Source organism: Phalacrocorax aristotelis, chromosome 2 (genome assembly GCF_949628215.1).
Source record: "Phalacrocorax aristotelis chromosome 2, bGulAri2.1, whole genome shotgun sequence".
NCBI classification, from domain to species: domain Eukaryota; kingdom Metazoa; phylum Chordata; class Aves; order Suliformes; family Phalacrocoracidae; genus Phalacrocorax; species Phalacrocorax aristotelis.
Window position 1 is genome coordinate 7,333,127 of NC_134277.1, and position 23,566 is coordinate 7,356,692.

At 41.0% G+C, this 23,566-nt stretch overlaps 1 protein-coding gene across 2 annotated transcripts in view; it reads right to left on the reverse strand.

Annotated features, from left to right (window-relative positions):
* Positions 1–2,938: 2,938 nt before the first annotated feature.
* The window catches only part of XYLB (xylulokinase), a 106,158-nt gene continuing 85,530 nt past the window's right edge, over positions 2,939–23,566 (reverse strand). For both annotated transcript variants that reach the window (XM_075082271.1, XM_075082270.1), the window contains exons 16-19: positions 17,685–17,743; positions 13,456–13,543; positions 11,124–11,218; positions 2,939–3,223 (exon numbers count right to left, since the gene is read on the reverse strand). In XM_075082271.1, coding sequence (XP_074938372.1) covers positions 3,140–3,223; positions 11,124–11,218; positions 13,456–13,543; positions 17,685–17,743 — 326 coding nt within the window. In that variant the 3' untranslated portion in view covers positions 2,939–3,139. The remainder of the gene's footprint in view (positions 3,224–11,123; positions 11,219–13,455; positions 13,544–17,684; positions 17,744–23,566) is intronic.

Consider the following 23,566-nt stretch of genomic DNA (forward strand, 5'->3'; position numbering starts at 1 on the left):
GCTTGGATTTTACCATGTAACTCCACGACCCACCTCCAACCTAGAGTGGCTTTGCTTTCATGCAGGACAGGAGCTGCAGGTGAGACAGCGATGAACAACCTCCTTGCAGCAATCAAGGTTTTCTTTCCCAAGAGATGAGATCAATTTTCCAGCAGATTAGTCTAGACTAGGAATAGTTCTGCAGGTCTTTAAATGTCTAAACAAGATGGGGATGCCATGTTGCTCACCTTGAAGAACAGTAAGGTAACTTATGGGGAGGGAATCAACCTCCATCAAATATTTTGAGGTGAAGGTATTGGCTTGCCTTTAGATTTCTGTTAGCTAAAATGTTAATTAAGTCAGTAACCTCTCTACTCCAGACAACCAGCATAACATAAGGTAGACAAGCTGGCAAAAGACCACGTGATTTTGGAAAACAAAAGGCACCAGATCCTTCCGTCACTGTGCCTTGTGAGAGCAAGAAGCCTGTGGCTCCTTGGTAGGCTAACATGCATTACTGGGAAGACAAAAAGAAAAGAGTCGTGGAAGTCTTACAGCAGCATTTATTCAAAGGACCTTTCTAGGGGGAGATTTATTGAGCCTTATTCTATCTGACACCAGTCAGTGAACATGTGCAACTTTGGTGAGCTGGAAAAAAAAGAGCTTGTCTATAAATTCTTATACTCCAGACACCATTCCTCAGAGGCCAGCCCTAATAAACCCATCACCACAATACTATAATTCAGTGGTGCTCAACTCCTGGCCCTTCAGAGCCTTGCATTGGAGTCTTTTCTCAGGGACTCCTGGAGCAATCACACAGTGCATCAGCTACACTGAGGAAACAGTGTTTTAATGCTAATGTTGGACACTTCAGAGCCCCAACCCAGCCCAACAAAGAAGGAAGCGTTCCTTCTCCCTGCCCAGAGAAGAGCTCAGGTCCAGAACGCAGTTAAACCATCTAGCCAATATCCTACTAGTACCACATAACACTCTGCTAGGAGCCAATATATTATCTAGAAATGTTCTGATGTGTGCTATGAGCTGGGAAGCATCATCTTTAACCTTCTTCAGCTGAGTAAGAAATTGACCCCGAGTCTCCCATTTCACAGGCAAATAAAGCTGCAAAGCTACAAGAGACATCAGTCTTCTCACTCCGATAAGCCAAATAAGCTACTCAAGAAATTGTCACCACAACTGCACAAAGCTAAAACACCTCTCTGAATCCCTTCCCTGTGTGGTTAACCTTGATGTCAAACCAGTAACTATAGACTAATGGTGATGGCATTGCTGCTTAAACTAATAGGCATTGTTTAACTTGCATTAATGAATCCTTCTGTACCTCTCTACAGCCTTGCTCAATGACAAAGCAACTGCTGACGGTGGAGGCCTGTGAGAAGTATTATACGGTTTAGCACTGTACCTTGGGACCCAGAATAATAAGCACATAAAAGAGATAGATGTGTATTTGTAATGCCACCTTTTAAAGCAATTGCTTAAAAGAAGCCTGCTTTAGAAACTCAGAAATGTAATTCTTGACCTTCCTGAGTAATCACGCTAATATCAAGAGAAGTTATAATTATTCGGGGGGGGAGGGAAAAGGCACTGTTTGTACTCACAAATGAAGCACTTAAATATAAAAAGGAGAGCAAAGGAGGAACGTGCCCATTCCCCTGCCACTCCGGAGGTGAGTCACAGCAAAGGGGTCCCCCCATCACCGCAGAGATGCAGCAGGGACAGGGAGAGTGCTCCTAGGCCACTGTAATGTGAAGAATCCAAATTTGAGTCACCCACATCCAGCAGGGATATAATCCAGCTTGGAAATACTCAGTAAAGAGATCCTCTACTCCCTGCAATCCCCTGGCTTACGCCCTAGGCACACTGCAACTTCTACAAGGGAAGGAAGAAAGGCTTCAGTCACTTTCACTAAACAAGTCTGCTTTATTCCCAAAAGAAATTTCATCCTAAGGGAAACACACTGGCCCTGCAGAATGGTGCAGTAAAGCGTTCCCACTTGCACAGGGTGATTTAGGATGTTCATTCAAATTCTGTGACTTCCGCACATCTCTGCAGAAAGATCTCCTGACTTGTATTTTCTCTAAGATTTTCTCAGCCAGAGTCTACTTAATCTGGACCAAACCAACTGAAGTGGAAGAGTACCAGCAGAGCAAGACCAGATCTGCTCAGGATCTCCAAGAAACAAACAGGATATTTGTGATATTAAAAAAATGCCAGTGACCTTCATGGCTTGTTGGGAGCAGAGCCCTACTCCTACAGTCACACTCAGCATGACACAACGAATTTCATAGCCATGACACCTCAAGGAGAAAAGGAAAAAGCATAACCCCAAAATGGTGTGCAGATAAACTGACTCTGCTGTTTGAAACAGAAACAGGTAAAACTTCCCACATTTGTTCCCTTCTTTTCTTTTTTACAAAAACTGATGTCAAAACATTGTGCAATGGCGTCCATATCACATAAGGCCTCTGTGCTTTCCACAATTTATAAAATCCAACCACCTCATCTTTTATCACATAACAGACTTTCCATAGTGTCACGTAACAAGAATTCCCCTTCTCTGAGGATCCCAGGGAGTCTTTAAAGACTTTAATCAGCCTTCACACCACAAATCTCCACATATTAAAGAAAGATGGGATTAAGTCAGCGTGCTTATGCTTTCTGTTGGTTTCCTATAGGCAAAGATATAAACATCGACAAGTTACAGATGTACAGAAAGATAGTTTCAAAAGATTTAAGCAGGAGAAGTTGTGAAATTAAGATACTGCTCTAGACAGGTATGCAGAGAGGCTGGCATGCTAAACACATGGAATCAAAGCTGACAGGGATGGGTAGAGTGATTCACTTAATACAATGGACTTGACTTTGTCATCCAGCTACTCCAAAACGGCAAGCACGATCTGAAAAGTACCCAAGAAAAATTGAAGTCACAAGCACACAGAGCAACATGATGCTTTTTTAATCAGGTTTTCAATCACAACGTAATTTTTTTCCACCAACACGCTCAAGCACAGACGGTTAAAAATTATTTGTCTACAAAGAGGAACAAAATGATTTAAACAACTCCAGTAAATTCTGAGCAAATCTTTTCTGATCTTCTCCTTGGGAGTCCACTCTTCAGCCGACTTATAAATTTTGTTTGCTTCTATTCCACAAGACAAGAAGAGGTTGGGTTGCAGATAACCTTCTGTTCAAGCTCAGCGTATCTTTTCAGAAGTGGACGATAGAGCTAAAATGGAAAAAGAAATATGTCTAGGTTGAAAAATTAGATTTTTAATTCACACTGCAGTTAAAAATCATCTTCAGACCTGAAAAACGCAGCATCTTCACAGGCAGATGAAGGTTTAGGGTTTTTTCACCAATTTGTTCAAGAAAATGCTGCAGAATCTTCCTTCTTCAAATGTCACAGTCCGTTTTACCATCTCCTTTACAGCTTAATTTTATGACATGCACAGGTTGTTCTTATTGTGGCTGTGTTCTTGCTATAAGCAGAAGTCATTACTTCCAGAGGAAGTGGCTCTGCTAAAGTCACCTCTCCCAGTCTGACATGCCCCCTCAGTAATAGCTGTCCTAATCACCCAGGCAGAACTCCTGTCCTTGCCTCCCTCCGTTACCTCAGGACGGATCAATGCCTCTGTCCCCTCCTCCTCTGCCTTGCTAATAAGCACACTGCCACCCCCTAGCACAGTCAAGCACCACCATCAGAAAGGTCCTCCTTGGCCAATATGCTGACCAGGGCCTTCTAAAATACACTTTGCGCTCCCCCTCCCACCCCTCTCATACTCCCGTATCTATTTCAGCTTCTTCTCTCCTTCACATCTTTCACAGCCACGACTTTTCCCATCTACAATCTGCCCCACGGCCAGGCTCCTCCCTCCCTGGTCCCAGGTCCAGGGGGACAAACAGAGACCCAACTTCTTTCCACAACTACACTGAGTATCTGAGTAGCTTTTTTTGTATTTCCCTAGCTAGAATTCTCCAGGAATTTTTAGATCCAGAATTGTTACAACCATAAAAAGCAGAATCAAGACTCAAATGTATTCAAAACCCCAGATTCAAAGACGCCCTATGCTTTTGGATACGGGTGAGACTTATGTTGGGATTTCTTTCATTCATTACTTCTTGCCCCCGCTTTGCTTCATATTCATCAGAGGACAAATTGCAGAAGATGAGCTGCCTGTATGTGACCAGGTTACATAGCAGAAACCCAGAATACAGCCTAGCCCTACTGCTGGCTCCAACCCAAAACTGTACTTCATCTAGATCTTGGAGATACACCTTCTTCCTTATCTCCTCTTTCCGGTCTTAACTGTCCATCTAATAAAACCAGTAGTTTGACAAGCCGTACCAGTACAGCTTCATGCATTTGCTGGCTCGAGCACAAGGAAGGGACTGCCAGGAGCCAGAATGGGGTCTGGTACAGGCTTGAGCACTCCTCAGGAGGATGCCATAAGGTCATATCCCTGCCGCAATGAATCCTAGGGGCCGCCAGTCTAGTCTACAAGCCCTCTGCACTGATGTTATTCATAATCAGGGCAGTCTCACTCCTGGCTCCAGGTTCAGAGAGGTTATAGAGCCATAATGAATCATAGCCAGTAAACTGAATTACTGCTCTCATCAATAAGCGAGATCCAGCATTTAAATGCATTTTTTCCTTTTCCAGATAAGAGCCACAGCCAACAACTGTATATGCATGAAAAATTCAGGAGGGAGATGTTTCAAGTGTAAACTATGAGGCCATAGGAAGAGACAGGGTTGTTCTTGCGCAGTTTTACGTACAGCCCTGCAGTCACCTCAGTGTCTCTAACAGCCACACTTTATCAGATGAAATTTAAAACAACATCAGGAGTTTGCAGTTTTCTCATCTAGGAAATAAAGAATTAACATGCTTTGGTCTTGTGTTTCAGTTGTTAGCAAAATGTCCAGTTTCTGTGTGTGTTTCTTCCTGAGCAATAGTTTCAGTCTGAACAGTGAAACCTGGAGTTATCTCTTCATTCCCGCTTCCACCTTCCATAATGGCAGGTGGGAGCAACTTAACGGGCAAACTCTGCAGAAGCAGCCTGTTATGATCAACTCCTCCCTTTTACCAACCATACGTTACAGAAGTTAAAGTACTTTTCTTCAACAGATTAAGTATATCAAGGGGAAGAAGAGAAGAAGCACCTACAGCAAATGAAGAGAGACACTGTTCAGTAGCCAAAGCCTCATCAGGACACTTTTTAAGCCTACCTCACAGTGACTAATTGAAGCTTGCAGCATCCTAAACTTGCACTGATTAAAAGAGAGAAACCAACTCACTCCTCTGCAACAGACTCATTCAGTGACCCCGGGCAAGTCATGTAATATGTATGTGTCCCAACTCCTCTTCTCCATAGGACAGTGACACAGAGATCCATGAAGACTTATGTAGATTTATGGGGTTAGAAAATAAAATGTACCACTGTTGTAAAATGCCACATGACTCAGCAAGGCATTTTTAACTAACTACAGGAGGGCCTTGGGGGCTCAGTGAAGTACACGTATATATTCTTCCCATCTTCCCAAAGAATATTATTGCTCCCACTTCTGCTAAATACACACATCAGAGTAAACAAAATACTGAGCAGGCCACTATGGCTACACTGGGAGTATCAGTATGTCAAACAAAACCAGCTCCTTTATTCACTGAACCATCTATAATCAAGCCTCGCTATTTCTTTGCTATTCTGTAAATCTGATAAATCCTAGGTGCTTCTCAGCAAAGATTCAGCACAACAGAGCTGCACTGGTAAGTGAGCTCAGCCACTAACAAAGGAGGCTCCATATAACTTACCCAGCAGTATTTTTACCAAATACACAACAGTGCATTTACGAGAAGGCTGGGAAGTATTATTGTTAATATATCACTCGAAATTAAAATGTGTCAAAATAAATGAACAACCACATTTATTGATACAGTTTCTTTTCCTGTTTATTGGACTTAAGCACTTAGCTTGCTAATTGAGAAACCTCAGGCATTTGCAATAAGCTTCCCAGCCATTAGTGCAAATGAATGCTGCATTATGGACCATCTGAAAAAAATGCAAACAAAAAATTAAGAACATTCTTTGTACTCTGCTCCTGTTCATTTGAGGTAAAAAGCAATGCAGTTCAGAGGGCTAAGTCAAAGTTTAAAATTCCTCTTCCTCAAGGAATTTGGTTGTAATACCACCAGTACATCATGGCCGATAAGTGCAGCAGTACTGCAAGCTTTTCCCAAGCAGTATTTTACATGTCAGCTTGACACCAGCTAAAGTTCGGGGCCAAAGCAGTGCAGCTCCCATGAAGTACAGACAAGAAAAGCCAAACTGCACCGACCGAGAAGATGGTGTGAGCGCACACACAGTTGTGCCTGTGAAAGATGCTCCTCCACGTCTGCCGCCACAGAACTGCCTCTGCAGAACCTCGGGCAACTCCTCCTAAGTGATTCCAGGAGCTTTTTTCCTGAGGCAATTATATAGATTTATTTTATAATTGAGGTCTAAAGGGAATAAAGAACTTTCAATGATGCATAAAAACTCAAGAACATAAATTCCCTCTCTGTCACAGCCTCAAACCCAATATATCAGACCGCGATATTTAACAGAAGTAATTACATGTATCACAACATGAACCTTATTATTGTCCATAATTTAATTGTCCTTGCTATATTGTGGCCTTTTCTCCTGCTTACCTCTGTAGCTTACTCCATAACATTAGCTGTACTCTGATGGCTTCATTTACAAACCCTAAACTTCTCTCCTGGGATAATTTGGCCACACTCCAGCAGTCCCACAAATAACTAAGAAAATGCTCATGATAAATACTGCATTATAACACAGAATAACTTAACCTGCCCTCCCTGGAAAAATGCATTCAAATAAATGTTACCTTGCTCTCTGGTCCAAATCAAATATGTCATCCTCAGACTATATCTCACCATAGTACCAGCCTATGAACTCAATAGGGCTTTTACTGTTTCTTGTACAATGTCTGAGACAATGAGACACTGTCCCTGCCGCCCTCCAAAAGCAAAACCAGCTACAAATTATTACTACAAGTGACAATCCACATGGATCCTTCCATCTCCAGCAATACTGTGTTAGCCAGCGATTGGAGCAATTCACAATTTACAAATTACAAGGATGATGCTGGTGATTATCTAATTTTAATCTACGCGAGTACATTTAATCTACACTGAATAGATTAAAATTAATCAGTCTCTCACAAACACTTACTACTTTTGATAGGTTCCTTTTTTTTAAACCAAATTCAAATTACTCAAAGACATTTGCTTAAGAAATCAAGAGATGCAGATGCTTTATTTTTACATCATAGCAGTTGTTCACCTTTCTTAACAGAAGGAATACTCTTAAAGCAGAAAGAATATGGTGGTGTCCTGAATACTCTGAAGACTCCTCCAAGGAACCACACCTCAAACTGTCACTTTATTTACTTCCGATATTCATTCTGCAAGCCTACCTTAATCAGTTTAATAGGTTAAAAAAATATTGGCTACACAAATCACCTTAATCAAACTCCCATCAATACCTATTAAATTTTTGTGGTTGTATTATTATTACCTGCTTTGCACTAAATTACCAACCTAAACCAATTCCAGAAAACAACCTCCCCCCTCCAAAACCTAACTCAACAAAAATATCATTATTTAAAATCAATAAATAGGTCATTATAACCTTCCTATGTAATAGGGTCACTTCTATAAATCCATCTACTTACAAGGCAATTCACCAAAGTCAAGAAAACCTGTTAGGTCTACATTTTCTCCTTCTTGAATTTTTGCAGGATTAATACATCTCAGCAGAGTCAATAACGCAATCAAAAATTTCACATCCAGAGGTAGTGAACTGCGCTACACCTTCTCCCCACAAAACTTTACACAACAATATCACAATAAATCTGCCAGTACATCATAGGCACATGGCTTGTATAAACAGAAGTGATCAACTCCAGATAATCATGTTCCCTCTCATGCTTTTTTGCTTAATTAACCAACTACCCTACCATCACTACAATAGAGCTGAATTCTAATGCCCGAAAAATAGATTCTTTCTGTCTGTTAATGTCTATTTCTTGCTCTAGAATCTCCTTGTTATTTCTGTCACACTGAGCGGTTCTGATTAATCTCTTTCCTTGGGGGAGAGAGGAGGCTCCAAAGAGGTGAGCTACGTTAATTTTTGCTATTCTGAAAACAGGGGAGAAGGATTCATCAGGTTAACCCGCAGATGGCTGACTTCAGCTAGCCTGGGTAAGTACGTGACCCAAGACTATCACCATGATGGTTACCACCAGAATACCTTATGATCTGTTTGGGTCTTGACAGAATTAGAAAGAAGCTCAAATTGGGTGAGCCCCCCACATCCCACAAATATACTGTGAAATCAGGTTCAACTAAGAGACCTAGGGTCATAATGACAAAGAGGGATTTATCTGCTTTGAAATGGTCGCTTCCAGGCAGGATGGTCTGCTGCAGGGTAAAGTCACATTTTTGCCAGACAAGTTGGACCTTACAGGACCTCGGTTTCCACTCATACCTCATCACCCACCACAAGCTCCATGTCTCCCACCTTGTGACTTCATTTTACCCACCCATCAGCTTAATTGAACCAGAAGATCTGGTTTGTGTGCCCTGCTTTTCCTTATTAAAATCACACTCAATATCATAAACGATCCTTCAGCAACCAAAGAAACACTTTTTGCATTTTTGGTTTCTGGAAAGCCCTACTGTGTGCATAAGCCTTGGCAATGAAGCTACATCAAACTGTTGTTTGACCTCTGTCTGTAAGAGGTTTTCCTCCCTCCAATGATCTAACACATGTTGCCTCCAACCTATACCAGGAAGAAAGGATGAAAACAGAGCAGATTGCTGTGTTACGACCTGTTTTTTCTCCACCCTGCCAAGATTTAGCTGTAGCCGTCCAAAAAATGTAGAGAAGTGGTCTGGGGAATTTCACATTGGTTAGCCAGACTCTTTCAGAAGAGCTCCTCAGTGAGACAGAACTTAACCTCAGGATGACTTTGAAGTTTATAAAAAGAACCGTCATTTAAGTGAAAGGCTCTAACCTCAACAGAATGAAATTGGAGGGACAGGGAGATGCAGCTCTGTAAAAAACAGAATCAAACTGACTCATTACATTATGAATTTTTACCGCACTGTTCATGCTAACACGCTGTATTACTGACAGGCCCTCTGGCTTTCTGCAGTTTCATAGCCATGAAACTAGCCAGGGAATCCACCATCAACTGCAAAATTATAAGACAGGAAGAAAAAAAAAATGGTGTTGAATACGTAATTGCAAGATGCTGCTTTAAATGGAACGAAGCTGGCAAGCTAAGCTAAAGCGCAGGAATGGTTATTCCTTCACATGCTGTTTGGCCACTACTTTCTCTATCATTCACTCCTATCTACTGGGGCAATAATTCACTGCTGTACATCATTTAAAACCAATAAAAAGATGTGCTATGAGAGCCAGGTCTAACCAAGTGGAAAAGGAGAAGAAAAGTATCGAGAGGGAGATAATTAACTCTTTTAGCTTCCAGGCCATTTTATGCAGACAGTAAAATAGAAAGAGGTAAATGAATTCCTCACAGATCTTTCCAGTGAGGTTAGCTTGGCCCCTGCAGGGGTACAAGGTCCTTGCTGCTCTTGCAAGGCCCCTGTGAGTGACAGCTGTATTCCCTGCCCTTGAGTTTTATAGCTGAAGCAGCACCGGGGGGTCAAAAGCAGGTCTCTGAGCACTCTCCACCTCCACACAAGCCAGCACGGCAGCTTTTCAGCAGACAGCATTTTTGGGGGGAACAGGGCAGCAGCGTGAGGTTGAATCAGACACAGGGGAACTGCTCCTGAAGTGTATTCCTTGCGGAAGGCTTCAGCTGCAACACACATGACACAGGCCATTGCTGTTAATTACTTTATCTTTTAAAATGAGGGGGGAAGGTTGAGTAAATGAGATCAGATCAATCAAGTTTAAATTATTCAATGTCTTAATATTTCTGAAGGGGACTTCTATTCGATTACTGAGCTCCTCCATCTCAGTTAATAATTAAATAATATGCTGGCAGGCACAATGCAGCATGATCATTTCTATTATTACTCATGATGATATCTGGTGCTCCACTACACATGTAGCTGGGAGTTAGTAGTTTTGGCAGATCATTAATTTCCCAGTTTAAATAAAAGCTTTGAAACCTTGTTGCCTGTAGTTAGGGCACATCGAAATCTCATAAATGGAGAGTGTAAGGCTGTGTTGATGTAAAAGAAGTTTCTGCACGGCTGAAGACAGAGTTGCATTCACCTTTCATTATTTAAACTTGTGTTCTCTAGGAATCTTGCTATATCGTACTGTTTATTTATTAGGCTGGACGTTCTGTTTCAGAAGCTGTTGTAAACTAAGGCCTTTGGCACCTGATAGCGAGAGGTGCCGGGTGGCACTGGAGAACCTGAGACAACCATTCCTTCCTTGGTTTTACAGGAGCTAGAACCACATAGTTAGCAACAATGACTACTTCTCTTGCTTCATCTACGTTCCCCATAAAGCACAAACTTCGCCTTCAGATGCGCTGAAATGCCCAGGATGGGCATGGTACCGAAGACCTGTGCCTACTGAATCCTCCCAGCTGGCACGCTTTCCAGCTGGGAGCTACAAGTGAAGAAATACAATTGCTGACCACTGTTTTAAGATCAGACAGGAAGGATTTTTGCAGATGTTTTCCAAGAGGCCAGAAAGCATCATCACCATACCTCTTCCATGCTGCTTGCTGTAAAAAAGTCAAGACTATTTTGTCAATATTGTCAGTTACAACCTGACTGACCTGTAACAAAATTCAACCTATTTTATAACTTTTTTTCTGTCCCTTAAGGAACAGATTTTGCTCTCTTTTCACACCCAGTTAGGAAAAAGTCACTCTCACAGACCTGGATGAAGCAATCAGATTATTGCATCATTACAATACTAAAGATTTCCCCAAATCAAATCTATCTTTACAACACAGAGTAAGAATTGTGTAACCAAATGTTTCTTAATCTATTTTACTGGAAGAATCAGTAAACCGCTACATTTTGAAGCGGACAGGAAATGAAAAAAAAGCATAGTATTCCCAAGCTTGCTCACCTCCTCAGCCCCAACGGTTGGTGTAACAGCCAATCTAGGCTCCGGGGCTAATTTCACGACATCAGCCAAGGACACATTCGTCTCAGCTACAAGCCCTGCAATGAGAATCACAATCCTGATCAATGTAAAAAGCACGATGAGGGATGTGCCTTGACTCCTTGGGAAATTAATACATTATATTGATCTTCCCTGGTCAGGTCAGCATTCAGGACTGAAGGATAAATGGCAGAAGATCTTACATTCCAACGCGCTAGCCCGGGAAGTGAGGACTCTGTGATTGAGTTTTCACCAATCACTCAATTTGTACCCTGGAGAATAGGTAAGCAGCAGAAATGCTACTCAACAATATCAGTAATTATTTATGGTTACAACAATACAGTAAACATCAGTAAAAATATGTGGAAGCACAGGATTCAAGGACAAAGTGTGACTAAACAAAAAAAGAAATGAAAACACTGTCAAGAAAATATACTACAAATTATTAAATATATTTTATATAGGGAAGCAGAATAATAGGGGAGCTCTGCTGCTACAGCTTTTTGTTTTGTAAGCAAATTGCAGCATTTCAGGAGTTCCTTGTTACACCTGCTAAGAACCCCAGGCTAACCACAGAACACCCTACTTGTAGATGTACACTGTAATATTATTAAGGAGCCCTTGCCATCAATATTTCATTTATATTAGCAAGTCTTCACTTTTACTCGATTCCTTTGCCTGGCCAAGAGTGAGTCAGCTGAAGGCATCAATCAAAAATGCCATTTAGAAACACACACAGCAAGCCCCTGGGGCTTGGCTGGCAGAGTACCTGAGCTAAGGAGTCACTCCATCTGCATGGCATCTCAAATCTTCACTCAAATGCTCTGTCAACCAAGCCTCAAGATTTCATATGCCAAACTGGCAGAGGGAACTCACATCTTCCATACATATGAAATAACTGCACAAACTTTAATGATGGCTCTACATTTTACATGCATTCACGGACAAGGGATTTGCCTGCAGCATTAGGTGCTGGGAAGCTTCTGGTGGCTTCTGAAGCAAAAGGAAAAGTTTGAGTACAGAGAAAAACAGTTTGGAAACTTGGCCCCGAAGGTGGGAAAATGGTCCCACTGTGGCTTCAAACATACTGATAACCTAACAGTGCTGTTTCCACTGTCCTGAAAAAGCGTACTTTGCCTGACAGAACCCTTGTGTCTTCTCTGGAAATAAAGAAGAGACCGTGCTGTGTGCAATAACACAGCGACTCAAGTTTTGGCTGCACAATTTTCTGTGCTGTTTTCAAATGCAAGAGAGCATGTAGCCTTCAGATGCTATAATGTGACAGCAGAATTTGCTTCTAAAATTAAAACTTGGCTGATTTCTTCTGATGGCTGATGTTATCTTGTCCATGCTTGTTGCAATCCCATGATCTTACATAAACTTGTAAAGAAGGTATCAATTTCTTAAGGTCCAAATCCTAAAGCTTCTAATCAGAAAAACTGAGGCTAACAAAAGTTGGCCTAAATAAGGACTTCAGAAATTGATACACATTTCTTAATTTGTTTTGCTGTAAGACACTAGAAACTCTTCGAAAATACGTGAATAAAATCTCCTGCCTGGGATCCAACTCTTAAATGACTTACGACCCATGCTTAACATACACCTGCATGCATTAATAGATATCTTAACACCTTAAATCTGGAACTTGGACTGCTGCATTACAGGGAGTGATGTAGTACAGCAACCAAAATGACTGGTCAACTTAAGAGTATCCCAAGATTTATGCTTTTACAAGAGAAAGTGCATGCTCGAGCGTGGAGCCCAGGACACCTTGCATATCCTTCTTCTTGATATTTAAAAGCTGGAAGATACATAGGTTTAATAACTTTTACTCAGCCAGCAGTATTACTGGTCCTGTTGTCCCTGCCCTCCCTGATCTTTGCGAGGATTGACCTCTTGTTTGGTTTGACCATTTCAGCACTCCAGTTTACAGCCTGCTCCACAAACCGGGGCAGCAGGCTATACCAGCAGTTGGCTGTATTCTTCCACAAGCAGCATGTGAAGGTAGCAACTCAGCATATTAAGGTCCTAGACCTTCCCCTGTCAGTATCAACAGTTTCCAGGCCTTATCCCTTTGTTTAGAAGCAGCCACCAGACTTGGTTTATAATGTAAATGTTACTCTTGGGCCTGATCCAAGTGCACTAAGAGCAAAAAACCTCTCTTTGACCTGAGTGACCTTCCAGTCAGATCCACACAGCTTTATTTTCCCCTTATTTTCAGTAATGATAATCCCAAGTATTAACCAACTGAAATTAAATGCCCAGACTGCTCAGAAGTATCTCCTTACAGTCTTACCATGAATTGCTCTGTAAGCACTTCCTAAACAAGCAGAGTTGGCAGTATCGATAGTGTACACCGGTGCGTTGAACACATCAGACAGGACCTGAGAAGTATCAAAGCATCAGTTATGCACGTCCATGAAAGGCAAGGGATAAGCAATCCCCTGTCACTGCTTAGGAAAACAAATAACTACCATACATCCCAGCCAAGCGTTTGGGTACCCACATAAAGAAGCACCACAGGCAACAATGAGTCCTGAACTTGTCACACAACAGGGTATCGGTAAATCTGAGCTAGAGATGTAACTGCAGCCAGGAAACAAAATCCCATTTCTCTCCAGATCTCTTTATTACAAGTTCAGAGGAGTCTGAGTTCAAGCATTGTCTGTCTCCCTCATAAGCGTACACAACCAGCCCATGCCAAAGGCTTACATCAGGGCAAGGTGATCTGGTCAGGAACCAACAACTGGTGCCTGTTTTCTTCCATCATATTTATGGCTGAGCCAAGTGGGAAGGAAGGAGAGAGGAATCAGTCATGGCTCCTCAGTTCTCAACTTTGATAAAATAAAAGCTCCAGCAGTATGAAGGCCTGCTAAGCCTGTCTTCTTCACCGCCACCATTCCCATCATATTAGGGTTAGCAGGAAGAATGACACAGGAGTTGATTATACATTCTCTACATCTACCAGGAATTTTCCTGTATTCGAGGCATCCTTAGCTGTGAAGATACACCACAACACTTCTCAAACTGATTTGAGCAATACAAAGAAAATTTTACAGGCAAAGAATTTGTTACAGTATCCAGCAGATGGTAAACGTATGTGACCACACATCGTTCTGCACTGAAATCAACACCAGGCATCTTGCATTCACAGAGGACATGTGCTCTTCCCCACAGTGTAGGTTCAGGAAAAGAGATACAGAAGGGGAAAAATGAAGACATATTTGCACAGGGACATGGGAGGTTCAATAACTCTTCCAAAAACATCGTCAGCAAAGTCTTTCCATTTTGGTTTCATCACCTCTAGGATTGCAGGTATCCTTCAGGCTGAGCAACACAAGAGGCAGGTAACAATTCAGATTTAACTTGTGCTGGTTTTATTACTTTTGCCAAAGGGAACAGTGTATCATCCAATTTACATCCCTACAATCGAGTCTAAAATAAAGCCAGAGTGTCCAGGAATCCAAACCATTTGGATTAGTGACATGCAACCCTGATCCAGGAATTTACAGCCCTACTTATCACGGGCCCCAGGGCTTCATAAAAGATGACTAAGAAATTCAATCCATATATGCTATAGAAAAAGTACTATGTGACATTTCTAAAGGATTTTGCCTCTTAAAGTTTGTGGGGGATCTGCAAAATCAAGACCTTTGAAAATCTCCAGTTTTCATAATTTTAAACAAAAGTGGCTGGTTGCTAACTAGAATCCAATGAAAGCCTGAGCTTATATTATACACTTAAAACATTCTCTTCTGGTACAATAGCCAAGTCAGTATTGCCTAACTTCACTTGCAAGCAAGCACTGAGCAACACATGAGCTCCAATGCTAGAGGACAAATGCAAAATTAATCATGGTATCTATTAAAAAGCCCTCCGGAAATGATACGGTCAAGAAGTGCTGGTTCACTGCCCATCCTGCCAGTCAATACTACCGTATTGTTTCAGCACATTCCCCATCTGCCTCTTCATCTCATCTCTAATAGGTATTTCTTGTCTTAAGCTTGAATTGTACATTCCTTTGGAAAACAGAGGTTGGTGGGTTTTTTTGCATCCCGGCAGAGCCTTATGCAATGCAGCTCTACTCTATACTGAATGCTAGTAAGCACTGCAATACTACAAATAACTACCTTCTATGCCACTTCATTATAAAATTAAAATTATTCAAAGTTCATACATTTAGTAAGTCATATGAAGCTGTTGTCTCTCGTGAATAATTTTAAAAGAAACTGTTAGAGGTTTTACTGTTAAAAATATTTCACCATTTTTCACGTGGTCATTAATCAAGCACCACGTATGATGCAAAAAGCTTCCCAGAACTGTGAAGAAAGCTGCCCTACTACATTTTTTTAATCAGATTTTCCAAAGTTGCCTCCTTTGTGGTGTAAAATATAGGAGTTACTGAATGTTGATTAATTAAATGATAGTCTTTTGTAGCCCTGGAACAAATTATCCAAAATTGACCATGATAAGGGTGGAAGCTGTTATTCTTCATGCAACTGATACAGTTTCTGAGGTTTTGATTAAATTAAAAAGGAGGATCCAATTAACCAGTGATTGAATTAAGTGGATAACACTGTATTGATCATATTATTTTAAGACACTTCTAATGAGTTTTAAAAGCAGCTGTATCGTTACACATGAAGACCAAGCATCACAGCCACCACTCTCCCATCCCCACAATTTTTCAGCCATGTATGTTGCAGAATTACATGTTATAAGAACATTCAGTTCTCTGCCCTCACTCCACAGCAAGGAAATCCTCCTGGCACCTAAATTTGAAATACAGCTTTAAAAACAAACTCATCTATTAATCCAATCTCTTTCCTGATGTATTCTTAGTAGAATTACTCCAGTAGGGACCAATGTTTTAAGCAATTAAACTATCAGTTGATTTTCCAACGTCAAGTTCCTAAGCAAAATAACCAAAGCAGATGAAGAGAAGTGACATCTATAGGCAAAACATGCCAAATTTGTTGTGTCCCAATCAGCTGTACAACCAACAGTTATACAAACATGTGGTTTAGATGCTTTAGGAGAGAGAGAGCTTTTTGGTCGGAGTCACATGGAGAGGACAAGGGGGAACAGACACAAGTTGCTCTTGGGGAGATTCTGACTGGACACCAGAGGGAAATTTTTCACAGTGAGGACAGTCACCATTGGAATAATCTCCCCAGGGAAGGGGTTGACTCGGCCACGTTGGACACCTTTAAGATTCGGCTGGACAGGGTGCTGGGCCATCTTGCCTAGACTGCACTCTTCCTAGAAAGGTTGGACTAGGTGATCCCTGAGGTCCCTTCCAGCCTGGGATCCTGCGATTCTGTGATTGGTCTTTGCTCTTCAACCTCCATTTATTCCAGCTCAGGTTTTGCAGAGGAGACAAGCTTCCTTTCATATGATTGCAACTGCCAAAGAGTACGGTATGTAGTTGAGGCTGCCCTGTAGACTGACAGAAAGGGACTGGCATCTCCAGAAAACAATTCACTCTCTGTTGACTAATTTCAGTACCAGGACTTAGCCCAAGATTAAGACAGGTGCCTTTTGTTGTAAACATCTACCCCCAGACTCAGTGTCTGCACCTTTAGTCAAAGGGGGGCTTGTCAAGGCAGTCAGTGGACTACAGAAAGCGCTTTGGCTCACCTGGAGGGAGACATCTACGTCTGATAAGTGAAAACACCATCCAGTTTTCTCTGCGCTGTAACTGACTGCATCTCCCCTGACTATTACAGGATTGACAGATCATATACAGACATCACATCACAGATGACTGGATTCAGGCAAGACAAATCCCAACCCAGATGCCTAGTTCTGTGATAGCAAAAGCCAGGTAAGAGGCCTCTCACCATTCATGAACAACGCTTTGCCATATCTCAACAGGCAGAAACAGAGAGCATGCAGTACTCTGTTCTCAAGAAGACAGAAGAAGGATCTTAACTAGGGCTCGATGTGTAGCAACAGCAGCAGAAGAGGAAGGTGGAAAGAGGGAGGACAGACTACACCAAAGTGTAGCCTCCGCCCAGTATGTGACACAATACTAACAAGTTAATAGATACTCAAAACAACAAGGGCAGGGTTTGGGGGTCTGTTTGGGTTTTTTCTTTGTTTGAGGTGGGTTTTTCTGAGTCTTCAGCACCAGCAAAATCCCCCTCTAGTTTAAATCCACGGTCCAGCTTTGACCTGAATGACAAAATCTACAAAAATCTCAGGTATCGTATCAAGCCTCTTCTTGATTTCTTTGCTGATTGATTTGATATAAGTGATGAGACCTGGAAATCACCAGTGCTTCAGATACACGTCCATGAAACTACTCGAGTGTAAAAAAACCTTTAAAGTTCAATACAAAAATCAGCATTGGGCTAACAGTTTCCACACTAAACCTGAAGAAAAGCCCCCAAGACCTGCAGCAATTCACAATCCCATATCCACATCTTCCTGTGCAGCTGCAGTGATTTGGATTCAGCACATCGAAATAAAAATGCAGATGTAACTGCAAGTTCAGTTCAAAGGATTTAATTTTCTACTTACCTGTAAGATCTTTTTATTATGGGAGGCACCACCAGTAGCCAAGATCCTTGTTCTGGGCACTGCAATGCAATACAACATATAGATCAGACTGAAAGTGCATATTGTTAAGATTTGCACTACTGAACCAAGCAATGAGAACAAGGAGGTGGGAGTCAGATGGTCTGGGCTCTCTCTCTCTCTGTATCTCTAATTTACCTTCTGTAAAAAAGGAGATAAGACTAATTACCCCCTTTCCAAGGCACATTAGAACACTTCCTTAGAAGAGGCAACATAAATATTGCAGATCTATTATTATTATAGGGCTATCAAAGTCAGGGAGATTTGCAGAAGAGATATACAGTAAGAAAAGCAGAGTGTTGTTATACTTCAGCTCTGGTTTGAGGTCAGATTGGTTTGCCTTATAGCTGTATATATACAAACTGACAGATAACCTTTAAAATCAGCAGTATTTTCCAAACTTATCTTCTCGTGATGTTCACAGTCAGAGTTCACTGAAACCTGGGCAATCCCGATATGCTTGAATGACAAGGAAGTGTGTGAAAAGGTAATTAGAGATGGTCTAAGTCACCTCAGTAAACTAAAAAAATATCTGAATCTTCATCCAACACAAACCCACAGCTTTGGGGGTGTTAAAAAATTATCCTGCATTCTTTAGTCCTTAAAGAAAGCCACCCTTCCTTCTCACATTCCTGAATGTCTGCCCTGTGCCTCATCATTTATTTGTGTGCATGCTCCTCTGGAGCACGGCATGCAACAAGCCATACATCTATCTATAACCACAATTCAGCAAGGCATTATGAATGTGAGTAGTCCAAATGATCTGACTGAAATTATTCAAAGGCCTAAAACAAAATAAATGCATAAATACATTGATATCATATATTTTAAAAAATCTGAACACTTTATTACCCTTATTTATGACAATAATAAGTGATACCACCATGTATTTCCTCCCAAAAGGGGAATTTTACTGTGGTTATTGTTTTGTTACCTTAACCTCCTTTTTAATAAAAGCTAAAGATAATTTATTTCTCACAGGGCAAAGTTGGTCAACTTATACCCTACATAACTTATTGTCATTTACCCTTTCAAGTATCTTAATGACAAAAGCCCTGAAGACAGATTAGAAATAAAGAGAAGATGTGGCTCACCATGCCATTTCTAGACCCACAGCCAGGTGCTCAGGTGGAGTCTAAGACCCAGACAAAGCACTGCATGGGGGACCCTGTTTTCCTGATAAATTTAATTTTATTTTCCTCTTTGGAGGATATTCAGTGATGCACAAATTGGGTTTTAAAAGCCATTAGGATCTCTGTCAATGTCAGTAAACAAATAAAACAAACAGCAGAGTGATTCCTCAGGGAAAACAAATTTCAATTATACCAACACAGAGTGACAGATCCCCGCCAAGATTATCACAACAACATAATAGCACAGAAACCAGTGAAAAATAACTAGTAAGCCTCTGTTCCTAGAAACCAAACTGAACTCTAAATGATCTGCCTAGTAGTCACAATTCTGTCTCGCTAAACTCTGCTGCAAACATAAATTCTTGCAGAACTACCATATCCAACATGAAAACACCACACTTCAGAGACAGACAGCAAGACAGAATAAGAAACAAAACATGTTTGCTACACTTCACAGCAGCTAAAACCAAAGAACCAGGCATGCTTGCTCCTCTCTCCCTTTTCCTCTGGAAAAGGGCTTAATAAACTGATGGTGTTAACAATCAGGAAAAAGTGGTGGACAATATGAAAGTGGTAAAGCCAAACAGCAACCACCCCTGTGAAAACTGCAAACATATCTTGGCTCAGCTGCTCCTTGCTCTTCCATCTGCATGCCAGCTCTGTCTTAGGGGTTCTGCTCCGCAACTTTACAAATGTTTCGGAGCTCTGTCAGTACATATTGCTGCCTGCTCGCACAGGCACTGTAACTGATGGGCCAGGCAGGGCTGATTCGTGCCTTCTAGCGGACTCCAATGCCCCTGCAACAGGTAAGATTTTTGCCTTAGGAATTGAGGACTGGAGAGGAAACTTCCTCCTTGGTAGGTCAAAAGATTTAGGTTTTGGGTATATTATCCATTTATGCCATCACTGTAATTCAGGATACTTCTATATAAATATGTTACCATAAGAAAAGTAGGGGTGAATTTACAGTGCATTAGCTATTCGATACAAACCACTCACAAGTATGCATTCACCTCCGTATTATTTGAGTTAGATATCTACAAAGAGGGCAAACCGATCTAAAAGTGTTTAACACCCATGTTAACCCAGACTAATTTTTTCATAGCAAAATACGAAGAATTATTTCAGTATATAGCTATCCTTCTTGCTAAAAGAAACTAACTTAATTTGCACTCTGAAGTTTCTAATGTTGGTTGGACATCTCAAGCTCTAAATTGGATCAACTCGTGAGTACGAACACACACAGATACACAGTACAAAAAAAACCCAAACCCTAGGCTGAAGCTACATGAAGGGCAAAACCATTCGTTCTCCTCCACTTCAAATAATTAGGAAGGTTCGCTCCACCAAAACACATCCCAGTAGGTAACAGCCTCGTGAACCTTAGCCATCGCTGTCTGACAACAGAATCTGACCCACTGTACTGGTGGGACTGATCCATCCAGGCCACGTGGAAGAGTGATCTTTGGTGAACCCGGTGTGCTGCGTTTCCAGAGGCAGCTCTGCATAGGGCCAGAGCAGAGACAACAGGTTGAGTTTAAGTCACTTCTTACAGGTGAGGGGTAAGTCCCAAAAGAATTTACCTGATTTTGCTGAATTTTAGGTTTACCTCTTATTTCAGTCTCTCTCTGGGAAGCAAGGAAAATGCATTGATCACTGATTTCAGGGATTGTCTTTTTAATGCCAATATTGTATGCTTTACTGAACGGTGGTCATTTGCTCTGAGATGTGTAATTGGATACATCTTATAAATAAAGAAAGCAAGCCCATCATTTATGTATACGGGGCATTAACAGAGACATCGTTCATCCATCACTAGCAGTGTTATCAGCCAGCTGTGTTTGAATCTGTCAGGAGCTACCATTTATTCCCCTATTGCAGCGCACAGAAAGAACTTAAATACAGTGTTACTGGAAAAACAAAAACAAAAAACCCAAACCAACAACTGTAGCAAACATAATTCATGAATTCAATTCTTTGACAGTTGAGAGAATCAGATTTAAACATCTTTTAATTAAAAGCTCCCTGCATAGTACCTAACCAACCAGTTTATTTCCTTCCTATTTAAAAATTAATGATTTTTTTAGGGAGCTGATACAGAATTTTAACCCTATCTAGAAAGATTTTGGAGCTGCACCTGGCATGGTGTTGTCCTGCAATATGCACATCTTCTACAGTTCTATTACAAACTGTGGAAGATGTCAACTGATCTAATGAAATTCAGTTAAAATAATAATTCCCAGTGGATGGAAGGAGGGGAGAGACTCAAGTACGGAAGTTCACTTATGCGGGAAGACTGAGCATAAGGCACTTTCCCACACAAGGCTGAGAAGTCAGCCCACTCCATGTATGTTAATACTCACACAACAACCCCCATTCTGCCTTTCACAGAGACCCAGCAAGAACTGAGTGACGTTAAAGTTCATCTCCTGGCTCTTGTTTTCAGCCAAAATATTGCTTTCATTGAAAGGCACATAAGGAAAAAAAGAAACCACCGTCACTGAGAAGAGAGAGAATGAACTGTGATTTGTGCTCAGCTGCTGTCAGTGGTCCCAAGAAGACTGAAGTCCCGCATCACACTGTATATACAAACACAGAACTGATGCCTTTCCGGAAAAGCAAGCAGATTAAGCAGATTAAGACATGAAGTAGAGGGAAAACCTAAGATTTTGGAAAGTGCAGGCTCAAAGAGCATTGCTCAAGTCTGTTCAGCACGTGAGACAGTGGAACCAGTAACCCAGGGTGAGTCTCACCTAAGCAGTCCAACATCCCCTCTAATGGCCTTGGCCATAGCTATTAAGAAAAATAATCACATAAGCAAACTCGGATCAATCACAAGGTTTGTGCTCATAATTAGCATCGAAGGTCTGCTGCCGCATCATTTGTGCAAGGAGACTGGAGGTAGAAATTCAGCCTCCTGTTCCACCAGGGGTGGGGTCAGCTCAGACTGCTAACAGGTCCGGATGCTGAAATCGATGGGATGACTCCTGACCTCAGGGCTTTTGGATCTGGCTATATTTCAACTGGACGGTAACAATGTTCCTGTGTCAGTCTAGAAGTTTGCTGGCTCATGCACCGCAGAGAAAGCAGAATTCGACCTTCAGTTTTGAGGCGAAAACTCTTCATTTTTTTCATCTAAATTTTTAGCACTACACACAGCCCTGGTTTATACCCCACACTCCAGGCACTCTTTCAAAACTGACTTTCAAAACTCCTAAAAGACATTTCCAAGGCTTCATCCAAGCAACTTCATAACGTCTTTTCTCATCACAACTGAATCCATAAATAAAACAGAACAATAGAACATGCATTCAAAAAGCAGCTGATTATGCTCATGAACCCACACCAGCTATAAGCATGATTGCGAATAACTGCAATTTACAATTTGCAAGCAACAAGAAAAGTATCAGCCCCTCCTTTATTTCTCTGATTAGCTCCAAACACTATAATTTCAAAAAAAGTATTTTCTAGCTTTTCATTCAAGAAAAACAAAAATATGATTATTTTCTCCCATTTATAAAACAAATGTTCCAAAATTGTCCTTCTTGCATATTAACTCTTCCAAAATTCATGCTAATCTTTCTTATTTGTATAAAGATTGTGAAATTAAACACCTGCTATGGTAAAAGGTTTCTCTTGTCCATACCCTTTTAAATATGAAAATGTACAAGGTGCTGAGTGCCCTTCATGTCCCTGTGAGTTCTAGGACTGGGTCCAAAGGCTCTTGCTTCTCTACCTCATTGTGCTGCATCACTTACACCATTTCCAAGTACTTAATAACAGAGAAAAAACAACTGCCACAAACCAGCCTTCAGCATATTAGACAACATCTACCTGATTGAGGGAAAAATAATGTAAACTGGAACAATTTTTTTTTGGTTTTTTTTTTCTTTTAGACCAATACAACTGCCGAAGTGAATAAATTACAAGCTTGAAGATAAAGATTCAAACAAATTCAGCCACATTTACAATTCTAAAAACAATACAGTAATTCATAAAAGCTATTCAGAAACTATTTTTTATATGTGTTTCTGACTTTCACTTTGAAGCATCAGCTAATTTATTACAGAGAAAAACAAGACATATTTGCCATATAGATTCGCTGTCTTCTTACATATAAGCAAAGAAGTTTTCATATTTCGGAACGTGCTTTAATTTCACTGAGGGTTTCAATTGCATAAATGTGTGTCAGAAATAGTCCAGACATAGAATTTATTCTTATTTTTTAAATGCAGTGCCTGGGGAAGAAAAACAACTTTTAAGGATAGAATTGATCATCAGCCTCTGAGGCTACAGCTACTATCATACCAGCTGTAATTCAACAGGGGAAAAAAGCCTTGATTTTTTCAGCAGCAGTGACAAATACGGCTAATATTCTCGACATTTATGCCACTTACATAGATAAAGTCTCTACAGTGATGTAGGGGAGAACAGGCGTGATTCTTCTTGCTCACACTGCTGTAAGGCAAGAATAATACCACTAAAATGAGTAGATATGCACACACACCCAAGTAAAACAGTACGAATGGTATCCGTACTCAAGACTCATATGCCACTGGCAGTCTGGGTTGCCTTACGTTCTCAAGCAACTTCTAATAGCACAAATTGTTCTTCATGAAGATGCCAAATTTGGCTTTCCTACAACCTTGCTTCAATAAAGACAAAACTTTGTATTTCACAACCTGAAGCTTA